Below are 18,547 nucleotides of genomic sequence, written 5' to 3' on the forward strand. Positions count from 1 at the left end.
TGATCTTGTGGGCTCTGGACAAAATCAGCATTTTTCTAAGATATGTGAGTCTATTTACACAGATCACTAATTAGGCTGGCCAGCCATAAAGGTGCTGTATTTATTTATAATTTATACTCACTATTTCCACTATACAGATCTATGAGGCAATATATACTTTGAAACTGATACAAAGTTATCTTATCTGGATCAATTGCAACTTCAAAGAGACTATATTACATATTCAATCAATAAATAGACCCTCTTGACTACGAGGTAATTTTGATTGTGGACAACGATAGATGGTTTATTATAAGATTGACTATATATGAATTTTATTAGTAGCGATAGTCAATTGTAATATTTATCAAATGTGGTCACTCTGAGGTATTTGTATTAACTTATTTTATTTATATATTTTCTATTGAGGTTTGATTAATTCAATATTAGATTTTAAAATTAAATATTAATTGATTCTTCCTTCTGCGCACGTATTGGTACTTGTTTGATTCTTTGTATTGTACTCTATTTTGAGAGGTCGGCAATTTCCACTTGTGCAGCAATAGGAAGTGCCCCAGAGTCTAAGGATACGGGCGCCTTGTCTCTTTTTTGATCTCTGTATTATATTGGCTCTCACTGAAGCTCTCTGTATTATATGGCAGTCATTGATGCTCTCTATATTATATACCAATCACTGATGCTTTCTGTATTATTTGGCTGTCACTGATGCTCTCTGTATTATATGGCAGTCATTGATGCTCTCTATATTATATACCAATCACTGATGCTTTCTGTATTATTTGGCTGTCACTGATGCTCTCTGTATTATATGGCAGTCATTGATGCTCTCTATATTATATACCAATCATTAATGCTTTCTGTATTATTTGGCTGTCACTGATGCTCTCTGTATTATATGGCAGTCATTGCTGCTCTCTGCATTATATACTGTGGCGGTCACTGATGCTTTCTGTATTTTATGGTAGTCATTGATGCTCCCTATATTATATACTGATCACTGATGCTATCTGTATTATATGGCAGTTATTGCTGCTCTCTGCATTAAATGCCTAATTCAGACCTGATCAGCCTGAAGCCCTATGTGGTGTGTGCATGCGCAGCAGCCGCGCTCTGGGTGAGCATACAGTGAGATGCGAAAGCATCTCACTGGTGCGTTCGCCTCTGCTTGATTGACAGGCAGAGGCGGTCGCAGGGTGGGAGGGGCGTGCCAGCGATGCTTGAGCGCCGTTGGGGTGTGTAGTCCGGACAATGCAGGTGTGGCTGGACCGTTGCTAGGGTGGGCCGCAAAGACTGTGTGACACCACACGCAGCCGCTGCGACCCAAAACATGGCGGGTAGCCGCCAGCCTCTGCAGCTAGGCTGCATAGGCAGCGAGCTACTCGCCGGGTGCAAAAGCTGATTACTGATGCTTTTGTACCTCTGTGGGTGGGGTGGGGGGGTGTAGGGCTTGACATGCGGGGTGGCCTATCCATGTGCTGGGCGTCCCTCCGCATGTCAGAGATTGTGATCGTAGATGTGCTATTTTTAGCACATCTATAATCGGCTCTGAATCACCCCCCCATATACTGTAGCAGTCACTAATGTTCTCTGTATTATATGGTGAGCAGTACACTGATATTCTCCCCTTTCTTTTTAGTGCAAACTTCCAGTATGTTAATCCAGAACCTTTGGTAATCACTGGTGTAGAATCTGGTTTGCCAATTCTGTACTGTTGGGTTCTATTTCCAAACACTTTTTTGCGGGCTACTGGGCCTATTTATCAAATATTATTTGTGAGATATTCCATCATTACACCTATTTTAAGGGGATACACACAAATGTTAAGGATCCCCTGAATGTACTACGGAGGAACAACAGCAAATATCTCTGATATCTGCTGCAGTCCCTCAATATCCGACAGCAGACTCAGCCTCCCTAGATTTCTATGGAGGCTGCAAAGCTGTCAGATTTACCAAGCTTGGCCTCGATAGGATAATGCCATTCACTTGCCACTGCATGTGATTCTTAGTACATTTGGGAGCATGTGAATTTCTTTTTGATGCAAACAGTGGCAATTAATAAATTCTAATTATCAGGTCTGAAGCCTGATATTTAGTAAATATGCCCCTATGAAACAGCTACACAAGATAGCCAGCCTTATAGTCAGCCAGACATTAATAGTCTAGGGTGGTCATTCCGAGTTGTTCGCTCGTTGCCGTTTTTCGCAACGGAGCGATTAGGTAGAAAATGCGCAAGGTACGCAGTGCACATGCGCTTAGTTATTTAACACAAAACTTTGGAGATTTACACAAGCTCGAGCGACATTTTTTCAACGCTCGAGTGATCGTAGTGTGATTGATAGGAAGTGGGTGTTTCTGGGCGGCAACATGGCGTTTTCAGGGAGTGTGCTAAAAAACTCAGGCGTGCCAGGGGTAAAAACGCAGGAGTGTCTGGAGAAATGGGGGAGTGCCTGGCTGAACGCAGGGCGTGTTTGTGACGTCAAACCAGGAACTAAACGGACAGAGCTGATCGCAATCTAGGAGTAGGTCTGGAGCTACTCAGAAACTGCAAAGAATTATTTAGTAGCAGTTCTGCTAACCTTTCGTTCGCTATTCTGCTAAGGTAAAATACACTCCCAGAGGGCGGCGGCCTAGCGTGTGCAATGCTGCTAAAAGCAGCTAGCGAGCGAACAATTCGGAATGAGGGCCTAGATCTCTTAATAATTGGATTTCAGATTTAATATTTTTATTTCTAAATTCTTAGATTTTGTTGGCTCATGGAACCCGCTTTTTCTTTATTCTCTTCGTGTTCTTTGTTTGTAAAAGTGGGACGCTGAAACACATTTTTATTTCTCTTATATACTGTGTAAACTTAAATATCCCACACCTGTCATACTGTTACACATTTTACATCATCATCTGTATTGTGTTAGAGATCAATTAATATCTTGTCCATTTATGTTCTGTATAAAATATTTATTATGCACTGTACAAAATATTTATTCAATTAATTTAAATATGCACTGTATGTGTCCTAACGAAGTGAAATACTGTATTTGACTTTATATGAGCTTGGTCAGAGATTCATGATTTGTAGCACCATATAAGAGATAGTAAGATTACCCTTCTGCCTCCTAAAAAGCATGTCTTGCTTGTCGGTGTCATTCTTTACTTGACTGATGACATCATACATATTCACAAGGTACATCAAAGAAATTGCAGTCATGGAAAAATGATGATGCTGGCAGTGGTCTAAGTCCCCCAGCAGATATATTTGTATGGAGAATTCAGACAGTTGTTGAGCAGAAACAGAATGCATCACGGAGTACTACAGTAAAAATTGAAATCTCTGTATGACTCTTGCAACACTATTACACCAGGTCTATAAAATGAGTTTAAGTGGAAATGTGGTGCCATTTATCGTACCTCTCCTGTCCTATCAGATGAAAGGAGAAAAAAAAAGTAACCCACTAATCAATTAGTTGCCACGGATGGCTTGGAGAATGTGCTGGTGGAGCAAATAAAGAATTCATACTTAAAATGATTAGTCATTCTGAGCGTTTGACAAGCTGTTGATGGATCTTCAAAGGATTGAGTAACGGGATTATTGGATCATAATTTATTGATAAAACCCATGTTGTAGCCAGAATTGTCCCTTCCAGGCAAAGGTTTTCAATGAAGATATCAATCTCCCTTTTAAATTTTAAGGCTTCAGCATTATCTCATTTAGTGTGTATGTTGAAAAGCAAATTATAAGTTTTGTATCTAAAGGGACTTGATGATGAATACTGTAACTCCAAAGTTGAGTTTCCTTTTGACATACAATTACCACATGCGGACAGAATGGCTCAACCCTAAATTGCTTTTGTATACACATACATCCCATTATGATATTTCATTATATTACTGCAAGGTAAAATGACGGGATCCATTTATCAGATTGAAAATTCATCAAAGTTCAATATATTTTGAAATTCAATTTTTTCTGCCATAAAACTTGTTTTCCGTTATTGCTCAATAAATCGCTAAAAGCACCTTTAAAGAATATTAAGAATTTTTTTTCTTAGAAATGTAATCAATATTCTGCATATCTCAGTGTATGAATGTATTGGACATTTCCCTATCTTTAACTTACAGATACAATGGGGTAAATTTACTAAGGTGGTAGTTTTTTTAGACTTGGTGGTGTTGCTAATAGCAACCAATCAGATTCCATCTATTATCTTCTAGAAGCAGCTAGATAAATATTAAGCATAATCTGATTGCTTGCTATGGGCAACATCACCAGTTCTAAGAAAACTCCCACCTTAGTAAATTTACCCAAAATGACTTCATATTTGGAATATTGGATCAAAATTATAGACTGAAACTAGGCACAAAATTAAATTTGGATTGTAATATAGTTAAAATTATAAACATCACATATATACGTAGAAGCTACAAAACAATCTAAAGTACAAGAATCAACAAATACTTAAATATGATAATGAGAAAGAAAAAGGAAAGGATGTGTCATTCATTCACCTGCAAATTTGTTTAACATGATTTTCACTTTCTTTCCCAAAACTTCTATTCTCAGACTCATGTCACATCTCATTGAAACATGAATAAAGTGTTGACTGCACAAAAAGACCAGCTGACAATCTAACAGTCCCTGTGACACCAGAGGAGATACATAACTCCCTGATCTTATGCAATTTGCCCAGCAAGTCTCAAGAAACGTTTGTATGGAAATTAACTTTACCATATCCGGTTTTTAAGCAAAATAAGTTTCATTTATTTAGGAGCTCACAATCAAAAGGTAAAGGTAGCTAATAGACAAAGAGAAGGACAAGTTAAATAGACCAAACCCTTGTTCCTGAATCTCATACAGGACCAGGTAGCCATAACCCAACATCAAAACATGCTTACTTACTACAGACTTGTTCCAGGTTCCAGTGTGGAAAGTATGGGCAGAGCCTATGGTGTGTCACAAAGTATCCTCACATAGCCCAACTATTGTACATACAGATGGAGCCTCGCTCATCTATGCTGTCTGTGGCGTTAGTCCCAATCACGGAGTCGCAGCAGGCCTGGGTGCAAGGCGGTGTGCCTAGTCGTAGGGAGGCTCACAGAGCTTATCATGGCATTTGGCATTACTGGTGAGTGTAATACCTGTGATCATCCACCAGATGTTGATTTTTAAAATCACCATTGCGCATGCGTGTGGTCTCCATTGAAATACAGTACTCAATAGCCCAGGAACTACTTTACTGTACAGGTATTGCTGTATGCGCGTATTATTACACTATTTAAAATACACTGCGGCATTGAGGTCCCGTAGACAAATCAATAAATAAACATAGTGTATACAGACACAAACGAATGTGTTAAAGCAATGGTCCGTTGACGTTAGGTTTATGTGAGTTATTAAATTAAATAAAAATGGGCTTAAAGCTTAATATCTCCGGTTCTGGGGGTCCAATTGGCTCAGAACCAGGTAGGTATGAAAGGAGATACGATTAGCTACCAGAGGATACAAACCCCAAGTTTCTGTGACCCCCACAAGGCTAACGGCAAGCGTCGGAACCCATGGTGGGTCTGAATTAATGGGCTCATATAGTCCATTTTGCATCCCGATATCTCCGGTTCTGGGTGTCCCAGAGACTCGAGACAAGTACCATACAAAAGAGGAGAATCTTGGCTTTCGGGGCTGACTGGCCACTAGTTTATGTGACAACGCAAAGGGAAATGACAAGCAACCGTGTGTCGGGTCCCCTCCAATTGTCTGACCTGCTTGCACGGGGTGCAGGGTTTCTGGCTAGATAAAAATACTGTACAGAGACGCTAAGCACTGTGTTTTGGCATCCAGGAACTTAGGGAGGAGCTTTTATCTCTCACCATTATACTTATAAACATAACACTTGCCGCTCTAACCTTTAGAGCAAAGTACGTTACAAGCTGTTCGTGCTACTGTATTTAGGCCCTCATTCCGAGTTGTTCGCTCGGTATTTTTCATCGCATCGCAATGAAAATCCGCTTAGTACGCATGCGCAATGTTCGCACTGCGACTGCGCCAAGTAACTTTGCTATGTAGAAAGTAATTTTACTCACGGCTTTTTCATCGCTCCGGCGATCGTAATGTGATTGACAGGAAATGGGTGTTACTGGGCGGAAACACGGCGTTTCAGGGGCGTGTGGCTGAAAACGCTACCGTTTCCGGAAAAAACGCAGGAGTGGCCGGAGAAACGGTGGGAGTGCCTGGGCGAACGCTGGGTGTGTTTGTGACGTCAACCAGGAACGACAAGCACTGAACTGATCGCACAGGCAGAGTAAGTCTGAAGCTACTCTGAAACTGCTAAGTAGTTAGTAATCGCAATATTGCGAATACATCGGTCGCAATTTTAAGAAGCTAAGATTCACTCCCAGTAGGCGGCGGCTTAGCGTGTGTAACTCTGCTAAATTCGCCTTGCGACCGATCAACTCGGAATGAGGGCCTTAGTACTCAAATAGAAAATACTGTACAGAGATGCTAAATATAAGTGTTTTGGCATCCAGGAACTTAGGGAGGAGCTTTTATCTCTCCCCATTATACTTATAAAGATAACACTTGCAGCTTTAGCCTTTACAGCAGAGTACGTTACAAGCTGTTCGTGCTTAGTACTTAAATAGAAAATAGGATTTTAATTACCTACCAGTAAATCCTTTTCTCATAGTCCGTAGAGGATGCTGGGGTCCACATTAGTACCATGGGGATGTACCAAAGCTCCCAGAATGGGAGGGAGAGCACAGAGGCTCCTGCAAAACTGATTGACCTAACTTCAGGTCCTCAGCGGCCAAGGTATCGAACTTGTAGAACTTTGCAAACATGTTCGACCCTGACCAAGTAGCCGCTCGGCAAAGCTGTAAAGCCGAGACACCCCGGGCAGCCACCCAAGAAGAACCCACCTTACGAGTAGAGTGGGCCTTAACAGACGTAGGACATGGCAATCCTGCCGTAGAATACGCATGCTGGATAGTGAACCTGATCCAGTGAGAGATCGTCTGCTTAGAAGCAGGACACCAAAGTTTCTTGGGATCATACAAGACAAACAGAGAGTCCGATTTTCTGTGACGAGCAGTCCTCTTCACATAGATTTTCAGAGCCCTTACAACATCCAAGGGCTTTCATGAAATTGAGGAGTCATTAATAACTGGCACCACAATAGGTTGTTTGATATGAAATGCCGACACAACCTTCGAAAGGAACTGCTGACATGTCCGGAGCTCAGCTCTATCTTCATGGAAGATCAAGTAGGGGCACTTACAAGACAAAGCCCCCAACTCCGACACACGTCTAACAGAAGCTAAGGCCAACAAAGTGACAGTCTTCCACGTGAGAAACTTGACCTCAACCTCCGGTAGAGGCTCAAACCAATCGGATTGGAGGAACTGTAACATCATGTTAAGATCCCAGGGCACCGTAGGCATCACAAAGGGAGGCTGTATGTGCAGAACCCCTTTCAGAAAAGTCTGAACCTCAGGGAGTGAAGCAAACTGTTTCTGGAAGAAAATGGATAGGGATGAAATCTGGACATTTACGGATCCCAACCTCAGGCCCATATCCACACCTGCTTGCAGGAAGAGGAGAGACCGTCCCAGTTGAAACTCCACCATAGGAAACTTCTTGGACTCACACCAAGATACATATTTTTTTCCAAATACGATGGTAATGTTTAGACGTTACTCCTTTCCTAGCCTATATCAGGGTAGGAATAACCTTGTTCGGAATACCCTTCCAAGCTAATATCTGGCGTTCAACCTCCATGCCATCAAACGTAGCCATGATAAGTTTTGATAGGCGAACGGCCCCTGCTGCAGCAGGTGCTCCCAAAGAGGAAGAGGCCTCAGCTCTTCTTGTAGTAGATCCAGAAGAGCCGCGCACCGAGCCCTTTATGGCCAGTCTGGAGCAATGAAGATCGCCTGTTCTCCTTATAAGTTTTAGAGCTCTTGGAATGAGTGGAAGTGGTGGAAACACGTACACCGACTGGAACACCCACGGAGTCACTAGTGCGTCCACCACCACGGCTTGCGGGTCCCTCGACCTGGAACAATACTGCTGAAGCTTCTTGTTGAGATGAGAGACCATCATGTCTATTTGAGGTACACCCCAAAGATCTGTTACCTCCATGAACACCTCCGTATGGAGTCCCCACTCCCCTGGATGGAGATTGTGTCTGCTGAGAAAGTCCGCTTCCCAGTTGTCTATTCCCGGAATGAAGATTGCCAACAGCACCAACGCGTGTTTTTGTGCCCAGAGGATGATTCTTGTAACTTCTGACATTGCAGCTCTGCTCTTCGTTCCGCCCTGTCGGTTTATGTAAACCACTGTCGTTACATTGTCTGACTGTACTTGAATGGGTCGATCTCTCAGAATATGGGCAGCTTGGAGAAGACTCTTACTTACAGAATGTTTATTGGTAGGCCAGATTCCAGATTTGACCACCTTCCTTGGAAGGTTTCCCCCTGAGTGACTGCGCCCTAGCCCCGGAGACTTGCATCCGTGGTTAGAAGGATCCAGTCCTGAATCCTGAACCTGCGGCCCTCCAGAAGGTGAGGTAGTTGTAGCCACCAGAGGAGTGAAATCCTGGCCTTTGGCCACAGACGTATTCTCTGGTGCATGTGTAGATGAGATCCCGACCACTTATCCAGGAGATACAGTTGGAAGGACCAAGCATGAAACCTTCCGTACTGCAGAGCCTCGTAAGAGGCCACCATCTTCCCCAGAAGGCAAATGCACTGATGAACCGAAACCCGGGCTGGCTTCAGGACATCCCAGACCATTGTTTGTATCACCAATGCTTTCTCCTCCGGAAGAAACACCCTCTGCACTTCCGTGTCGAGGATCATTCCCAGAAAAGACAACCTCCTGTTCGGCTTCAAATACGATTTCGGAAGATCCAGGATCCAACCGTGTTCCCTGAGCAGATGAGTCATGAGAACAATGGACTGCAACAGCTTCTCCTTGGACGATGCCTTTATTAGCAGATTGTCCAGATACGGGATTATATTCACCCCTTGTCTTCGGAGGAGAACCATCATCTCCGCCATCACCTTGGTGAACACCCTCGGTGCCATGGAGAGGCCGAATGGCAGTGCCTGGAACTGAAAATTACTGTCTAACAGTGCGAATCGGAGAAAAGCCTGATGCGGCGGCCAAATCGGAATATGGAGGTACACATCCTTGATATCCAGGGATACCAGGAATTCCCCCTCCTCCAGACCTGATATCACCACCGTCAGAGACTCCATTTTGAACTTGAACTCCCTCAGAAAGGGGTTTAGCGTTTTCAAGTTCAAAATGGGCCTGACCGAACCATCCGGTTTCGGTACCACAAAAAGGTTTGAATAGTAACCTTTGTTTTGCAGATAAAGAGGAACTGGTACAATGACCTGTGACTCTACCAACTTTTGGATGGCTTTCTGTAGGACAGCCCTGTCTGCCTGCAAAACTGGTAAGCCCGGTTTGAAGAATCGGTGAGGTGGGAGATCTTGAAACTCTAGTCTGTACCCCCGTGACACAATATCCTGTACCCAGGAGTCCAGGCCGGACGACACCCAGACGTGGCTGAATTGTCTGAGCCTCGCCTCCACCGGCCCCACCTCCAGGCCGTGCAGTCCACCATCATGCTGAGGACTTTGATGTACCTGAAGCAGGCAGCAGCAGGTTTCTTGGATTTTGCCCAACCTCCTCTAAAGAAGGTGTTAGATGGCTTGGTTTTTCTTGATTTGGCAGTCCGAAAGGACTGTGACGCAGCTCCAGGTTTTCCCAGGATTTCTCAAAAATAGCAGTTAATTCCTTAGACGCATGGAAGGTTAGCGAGGCTTTCTTATTGTCAGTGAAGTAAGCCTCCTCAACCTGCTCAGGTGTTGTATCAGCAATATTCAACACGTCTCTAATGGCCTGAATCATCAACTACACCCCTTTTGCAAGGGATGCCACCCCCCGCAGCACATCCCCATCACCGTCTGCTTTGTCAGAATCGGTATCCGTGTCATTCTGCATAATCAGGGCAAGAGCACATTTTTGAGAGCGTACGTTAGGGGGCCCTGAGGGAAGAGAACCGGACCAAACTGCCATAGAGTTTTGCAAAACCTGAGTTGCAGTCTCATTTTGTGCAACCTTAGTAGAAATCTGAGAAATCATACTTTTAAGAGAGGCTAACCACTCAGGCTCCCTTGCAGGGACCTGAGCTAAAACAGTGCAATCCTGATTAGATGGAATGGGATCATCCTGAGAGGAATTATCCTCTGCAGAATGTGATACAGAGTCCCTGGACATAGTTTAATGAAGACAACAAACACTCTACACACACACAGGGAAGGGGCAGACAGAGTTTCCCCCCTAAGAATGCCTAGAGAGACAGAGATTGGAGCCAACCCACACACAGCGCTTAAAGATATAGGGAAACCCCTACCCAGCGCTTACTGTGCACCTAAATAGGTTACACAGTACAGATATACTGCCCCCCTTCCCCCTTCTACAACCCCCTGGTACTGTACAAGATAGCTGGTGTTGATTTGGAGGGACAGCTCTCCCTGTCAGCGCTTCTGCAGGCAGGAAAATGGCGCTGAACGCTTCTGGGTCTGCTCTGGGAAGCTCCGCCCCCTTTTATGGCACTGCTTCCCGCTCTTCTGTAGTTTATACTGGCCTGAGGAAATGTGCTGGCAGCGATCCGGGGACCCTGACAGGCTTGCTGGACAGTGTAGGGTGTAGGCGCTGGCTCAGGGCGCCCCTCACAGTGCCGCACCATGTACCGCTGAGCACTGGAGCGCAGTTAGTACTGCGCTCCCTACCCTGTTGCTGTCATCTTCACACCGGCTCCCCACTTGCCAGGGGGGGCAGTGACTCACTCGCCACTAATCTTCTGGCTCTGTAAGGGGGTGACGGCATGCTGCTGGGGTGAGCGATACCCTGTGGCGGCGAACGTTCGATCCCGTCAGGAGCTCAGTGTCCTGTCAGCGGAGAATAGTGTCTCAGACCCCGCAGGGCAGATACCACTCCCCAACTTAGTCCCTTGAAGCAGGGAGGCAGTTGTGAGCAGCCTCCCTGTGCATAAACTCTAAAAAAAAAAAAAAAAACTAAAAGAACTCCTATGGAGCTCCCCTAGCTGTGACAGGCTCCTCCGGGCACATTTTCTAAACTGAGTCTGGTAGGAGGGGCATAGAGGGAGGAGCCAGCCCACACTCTCAAACGCTTAAAGTGCCAGTGGCTCCTAGTGGACCCATCTATACCCCATTATACTAATGTAGACCCCAGCATCCTCTAGGACGTAAGAGAAAATACTGTACAGAGATGCTATGCACAGTGTTTTGGCATCCAGGAACTTAGGTAGGAGCTTTTATCTCTTATAATTATACTTATAAAGATAACACTTGTCGCTGAAGCCTTTAGAGCAGAGTATGTTACAAGCTGTTCATGCTACTGTACTTAGGTGGTAATTCAGAGTTGATCATAGCAGCAAATTTGTTAGCAGTTGAGCAAAACCATGTGCACTGCAAGGGGGGCAGATAGATTTGGGTGGGGTGTGTTCAAACTGAAAACTAAATTGCAGTGTAAAAATAAAGCAGCCAGCATTTACTCTGCACAGAAACAATATAACCCACCCACATCTAACTCTCTCTGCAAATGTTATACTTGCCACACCTGCAGTGCACATGGTTTTACCCAAACAAATTTGCTGCTGCGATCAACTCTGAATTACCCCCTTAGTACTTACAAAATACTGTACAGAGATGCTAAGCACAGTGTTCTGGTATCCAGGAACTTAGGGATGAGCTTTTATCTCTCCCCATTATACTTATAAAGATAACACTTGCCACTGTAGCCTTTAGAGCAGAGTAGGTTACAATCGTCTCCACTTCCATACCAACCTGGTTCTGAGCCAATTGGACCCCCAGAACCGGAGCTATTAAGCTTTAAGCCCATTTTAATTTATTTGCTCACATAACGTCAATGGACCATTGCTTTAACACGTTTATTTGCTTCTCTATACACTATTTTTATTTACTGATTTATTGGTTTCTTTTTCTTGGGCCCAAACAGAGAATGAGCATTTTCGACAGTGTCTCTAAACTCACCATCTCCCCCCTTACCCCTCCCCCTCCCCTGAGAGACTGATCTTTTCAAAGAGGCCAGTTTACAGTCAATAAATTGCCAACACTGTATGTAAATGAAGGGCTGATACTACAGTCGCTTTGGTTGGGGGAAAGGACTAGAGAGGGCCAGAGTGAATGTACATTAAACAGTACAGTACTGTGCTACGGTTTTGCGTGTCAGACGCCCCAACAGTAAGGTATGGAAACATGCCTTTTCCTGTGTGCATAATTCTATAGAATGTAAGGTTCTTAAATATATGAATGTTATAAAAAATAAAAATAAATGAAGTGTCAAGAAAACAAAGGCATTCGCACTTTGGGAATCGAACCCGGGACTCTGAACATGGGGTGTGGGACACTTCACCGCTTGGCCACGACGCCTGGTGATAGAGACACAAGCTTATGTGTAAATGTAAGCAGTGATCCCTGCCCATGGGTTTTACTGTATTGGCTATGAGACTTGGATGCTCACATACAGCACTGTATGCCTAACGTCAATAGACCATTGCTTTAACATGTTCATTTGCGTCTGTATACACTATTTTTATTTATTGATTAGTCTACGGGACTTGGACGCTCACATAACTTTAACGTCAATGGACCATTGCTTTAACACATTCACTTGCATATGTATACACTAATTTTATTGATTGATTTATTGGCTTCTTTTTTTTTAATTGACTCTCTTCATCTGACCAATGTTCTGTGTGTACAGTAAACAGTAACATTACAGTCGTCACTGATCATTTGCCAGAGCTTGTAGATCAATCTGCCGCTATTCACTCTACAGTACTGGATTAGTGGAGCATCAGCCACCCAGTGGTGAAGATGTGTATTGCATGCTGCATATGTAATCATGCTTCAACGTGCCTGTCCGTGCAACAACTGAACAACCTGAGCTATCATTTAGGTGTGACTAATCCTCCGTTTAGGCAGAGAAACAGCAACGATGAGGGAGGCTCCATCTGTAAAATGCCTCAGTAAGACCAGGATACATGGCAATCTATGAAATGTCGGACTGGCCCACCACGATACCGGGTAAATTCCTGCTGGTCCCACTACCTTAAAGTTAAATTCTCTATCCTATGTCACAACTCCTCCACTACTATGCTTTGAATCTTAACAGCTGAGTCTAGCCAAGTACGGATGGTATATACACAGGACTAATGGAGAAGGAGAGTGGTTGGAAGACAGACTAGCAAGGTGATACTCAGTAGTCACATACTTCATGGACTGACTACATCATATCCATGGTGAATCCTTCATACCACAGTCCTATAGTGTTTATCTGAACATCTGGCATAATAATTGAATGCTGTTAGCAGTGTTGTTTTTGAAAACAAAAATTTCTATGAAAACTTTTTCCCATTTAAGCAACTTTAAATAGAAATAGGAAAGTAAACAAAAAGAGTTACAAAACATACAGTAGGTGTGCAATAAAGTGTTGTATTTCAAAGCCTTAACTGTCATTTCATTTAGTACATCTGCAATGGCTTACAATTAATTTATTATATGACATTTTACATGTGTTAGTTTAAATAAATGTCCCAGTTGTGGCACAAGACACATTGGGTTGATGTATTAAGCTTAGAGAAGTGATAAAGCAGTGATAAGTGCAAGGTGATAACACACCCGCCAATCAGCGAAAATATGTAAATTGACATTTAGGAGCTGATTGGCTGGTGCATTATCACCTTGCACTTATCACTGCTTTATCACCGCTATATATCACTTCTCCAGGCATTGTTTGATGGTAGACTATTACTTTTTACATGGATATAATACATATGCTTCTGCATATAGGGCCTGATTCATGTTAGTACTGTACATAAAGCCAAATCTCTTACGTACTAACCCAATGGTGGGGGAACTGTGCATGTGCAGGAAACGTACTGAGCATATGCACGCAGTGCCCCATAAGCTGCAGCCTGATTGACAGGCTGCGACCATTTGGGGGCGTGGAAGTGCCAGCAACAGAGACCATTCTACAAAACAGGGGCGTGTCACCTCCATTTTGTAGGCGTGCCGAGGCCAGGGGTCTACACCTTTTGACACTGATTTCCTGGCTTCAGCAGTGTAAACAGTCCGGTCATCCTGAGAAACCCTCAGGTTACTCAGATGGCCAAAAGTGATCAGATGCACCATATTTGGATGAAGCAGCAGATCACGCAAGCAGGAGGAGTCTATTTACTCAGGAGGCTTTCTGCTGCCTTTGCATATATTTGGATGGCAGCTGCTGAAGGTCATCAAGATATGATATAATGCTGAGTAACTAAATAAACCATTTATGTTTTAATGGGTATAATGAAACAATATTTACTAAAAGAGTGTACTGCAAATGTAAACAATTTTCGGTGCGTATTATCATTTTATCATCTATCTATCTATCTATCTATCTATCTATCTATCTATCTATCTATCTATCTCTCAGTTTGATCATACGAAACATAGCTGACAGCTCTGTGTCTTATTTGAACGTACCTCCCTCTGTGTAGTAATGTATTTGTTCTCAGAAGTCTTCAGTTCATTTTGCAAGTTTGCGACCTAATAGATACAGAGAACAGACAATTATAAGTCAATATTAAAACATACTATATGTGTGTGTGATTTCTATTTAAACAATGTGGTCACAAACCCTGTTGCACCCCAAATCTAGGAATAGATGAGTGCAGTGCAATAGTGATTTTTGTTTAATAGATTCATTTTTAATTAATCTTTTTGTGATCACATTTTCTCATGTACCATGTTTTAACTTAATTATAACTTGTGTCAGTTGTTCTCCTAGGTGATTTACAACAGGTGCGCTGGTAACGGTCTCACCTATACAAGCAAAGTAGCTGTGAGCTTTAGACCAGCATACCTAAAGTTTAACACTAATGTGATAGCTACTTTCATGAGAATTATTTTGAGCAATAGAGTAGGACCTGCAGTATAGGTGGGTCAGTTGCCGGGGGGCTGCAGGCTTAAATGCATTGATCCACTATTTATTATTGTTAATAAATTTACTGAGTGCAGTGCCCCCTGTAATATATATATATATTATATATATACACATACGAATACCGGCACTGCTGAAGTATGACAACTTGCTCTGGTGCCCTTGAGTGTTTAAATTGTTTTGTTTGTAACAGTTTTACGGATTCCTGATGACGGGCATGTGCCCGAAACATGTCGAATAAACGCTAACTTGCTTCACCGCAATTTAAGACTCCCGAGTGCCGCCTGTATACTTCTGATAAATATATATATACTGTATATATTTATATATATATATATACCGTATACATAAATATATATATATATATATATATATATATACACACACACAGTCATAGGCTCGGCACTCCCATAATATAAGAGTACTTGGTCCGGTGCCCTCACAGCTGCAGTTCACATACCAGTTCCACAAGTGCAGCACACAGGACATATATACACACATGTAGATAATATTCACATCGTTTAACTTTCTGTCTTACATTAAAAATGTATGCTTTTAAGTTATTGTACCAATATGCACAAATAAGAAGGGTCAATATAGAATTACACAGTAATTCATATACAGATGGGTCTACTTACATCTAGCCTACCTGCACGTGAAACAGCCCTTCTAGTCACGCCATGCTGTGGCGTGACTCTGTAGCGCAGAGCGTCTTTTTTTCCATTAAAATGCATATTATTCACAAAACTATGTGAATATGATGCACAAGCAGCTTATGCTAATTAAAATTACATGGGGCGGTCTGTGTGCGACCGCGGCTGTCTCTGCATGCGAAGTGCTAAGCTACAGTGTTGTCCTAGAAACACAGCATTTCATATGCGGTTAGAGCTGCAGATGCACACAGAATATAGGCAGCCGCATATCATTTTAATCAGCGGATTTTGCTTTGCGAATAAGATGCATTTTTGGCAAATAAAGATGCCCGATGCTAAGGGAGTTGCATGGGACTAGTCAGCTCACACCAGGCATCTCCCGCTGTATGGCATATTGATGCAAGATGTATGAGAACACATCTGTATATTATTACAAACAATTTAGATATTGGGCAGCTCCACGGGCCCACCTGTAACACCCCTCCCCTTATGCTCAACGGCAGCAGTCCTCTCTATCACTGTCTGCTGAGGCTGTGCTGCTTTGCAGATGCGGCTGCAGCAGTAGTGGGCATAGAGAAGAAGTGTTACAAGTGATGTGATCACTAACCCAGGCAAGTAGTACTCGCTTCCTCCCCTATTGGCGCCTGTGGCCCTCATACATTGAGAGTGTATTTACACCATAAGATGCTCTGAGACATGTAGCGGGGTGTGGTTTCAGTTGCCGGCGGCCGAGTCCCCGGCGGCCAGCATACCGGCGCCGGGATCCTGACCGCCGGCTTGCTGACAGAGGAGCGAGCGCAATTGAGACCCTTGTGGGCTCACTGCGCCCGCCACGCTGTGGACACGGTAGCGTACTACGCGCGCCACGCTATTTATTCTCCCTCCAGGGGGGTCGTGGACCCCCAAGAGGAAGAAAAGGTGTCGGTGTGCCGGTTGTTGGGATTTCGGCGCCGGTATACTGTGCGCCGGGATCCCAACAACCGGTATACTGAATACCACCCATGTAGAGTACCATATTTTCTGTTACATTTTGCAACCTCTTTGCATTCCAGGCGTTTTATAAAGCCGCTGCGACTTCAGCCGCAAAGAAATTGGTTTTACACATGTACTAAGTCATAGATGAAGCACAATGGAACTTGGTGTGAGGAAATCCTGCGGATGCTCACATCAGGACATTTTTTTTACCCTGATTCGGACTCACACAGAGGTGTATGAATGTTGTAAGCCTTGGAGGTCAGTGCACGCTAGCAGTGCAGTTGTGTCACTTTATTTATGCAAATAAGACACATATTTTGAGCAAAAAAGACGCTCACTGTTGACATGTCTCAGGGAACCTGGCTTGCTGTAAGGGGCTATTTCTGGTGCAACTCAAGCCACAGTATAAAAGGACACATCTGTTAATATATTTTTTGTTAAAGCTGTGTAGTTTTTTTTTCTATAGTCTCATTTTAAATATATGCGTGCTTGAAATAGTCTATCTTCTGGGCATATATCCAGTCCTCATGAGTATTAATGAGAGTATAAACAGTCCTGGTCGGCCTGTTCTGTGTGCTACTAGGAAACTCTTGGTGACATTATTAAATGTAGGAAGTGTTATGGCATAAACTCCAGGTTTACAATACGCGCTCCTGATTATAAAACCCACAAGACTTCCCTCATCAATAGCTAATTTACATTGTGCCTAAGGGGATATACAGAGAGATTGAGGGTGTTCATAATGATACATATGCAGCAGATGTTAGTATTTTAGTATTCTAAAAATTTATAGAAACCAGTACAAAATGGCAGTAATACCCTTGTGTGTCAATAGTCAGTTCTCTTGATACAGGAGAAATTTGAATGATACTTTAGACAGATCACTGCTCTCTCTTGAGCAGGGCCAAGTTAAGCCTTGGGGGCCTGGGGCACTTCCGACAGGGGGCAAGGGGGGAGGGGTAGGTTTATGTTAGATTGTGCATACCTCCCAACATGACCCATTTCAGGAGGGACAAAATGCTCTCTACCTGGACTTCACTCTTAATATATTTTTGGTGTCACCTGTGTTGATCCATTTTATTGATAAGAAAGGTATTTCAACAGATGGTGACTGCAATCATAAATTAAGAGAGGTAGAGAGAATTTGATCTCTCCTGGAATGGGCCACATTGGAAGGTATGGATTGTGTATAATAGATTTAATATACTAATAGTTTAATAATGCCTGTGTACTGTTTATAGCGCCACCTAATTAAGAAACAACAATTTTATTAAGTTTTCCGTTAGTGTAACAAAGACAACCTAAACCTTAACAAACACAGAGAAATAAAATCTATAATTTAACTTGCAAGAATGCAATAGCAGCAGCTTCTGTACTACATACACACTGGGACAGGACTCAGGAGAACTCTCTGTGTGTGTCTCTCTCTTTAGACCCAAATACCCTCATTAGATAACAAGTTACACAGGACCCAGACATCCAGGCAGGGAATAGGTGTCTGGGTCCTGTGTACCCTGTTAATTATCTCTCCTCTGGTCAGGAAGCTCCATTGGTATCTCAGGAAACCTGCTACTCCTGGGTCTCTGCCTGTACTGTATACTGTCCTGCTCACAATCTGGCTTCCTGGTTCTGCTGTTGCATAAGAGGGAGAGCAAGTGTTGTCAGTGTGTTCCTGCTGATAAGCCTCCTGACAGAATGGGGCCTAGGGTACAGTATGCTGCATGTGCTGTATTGGGCCTTGGGGTGTGATATTACATGAGGAATTGAGTATAGGGTCTATGTAAGGTAAAACGGGGGATGTAAATGCACTTTATGCCTTATGTCAGCCTGTGGGGAATGCTGAATGTGAAATGACTCTGATGCAATAAATCTGTGTTGTCTTCATA

At 43.2% G+C, this 18,547-nt stretch overlaps 1 protein-coding gene across 8 annotated transcripts in view; it reads right to left on the bottom strand.

Annotated features, from left to right (window-relative positions):
- Positions 1 to 18,547, bottom strand: part of LOC134928326 (polyamine-modulated factor 1-binding protein 1-like) — an 817,199-nt gene that overhangs the window by 203,761 nt on the left and 594,891 nt on the right. For all 8 annotated transcript variants that reach the window (XR_010177892.1, XM_063923947.1, XM_063923945.1 and 5 more), the window contains one exon: positions 14,577 to 14,639. Coding sequence is in view for 7 of the 8 variants with exons in the window: in XM_063923947.1 (XP_063780017.1) it covers positions 14,577 to 14,639 (63 nt within the window). In the remaining variant the exon portion in view is untranslated. The remainder of the gene's footprint in view (positions 1 to 14,576; positions 14,640 to 18,547) is intronic.

This window comes from Pseudophryne corroboree, chromosome 5 (assembly GCF_028390025.1).
Source record: "Pseudophryne corroboree isolate aPseCor3 chromosome 5, aPseCor3.hap2, whole genome shotgun sequence".
Classification (NCBI taxonomy): domain Eukaryota; kingdom Metazoa; phylum Chordata; class Amphibia; order Anura; family Myobatrachidae; genus Pseudophryne; species Pseudophryne corroboree.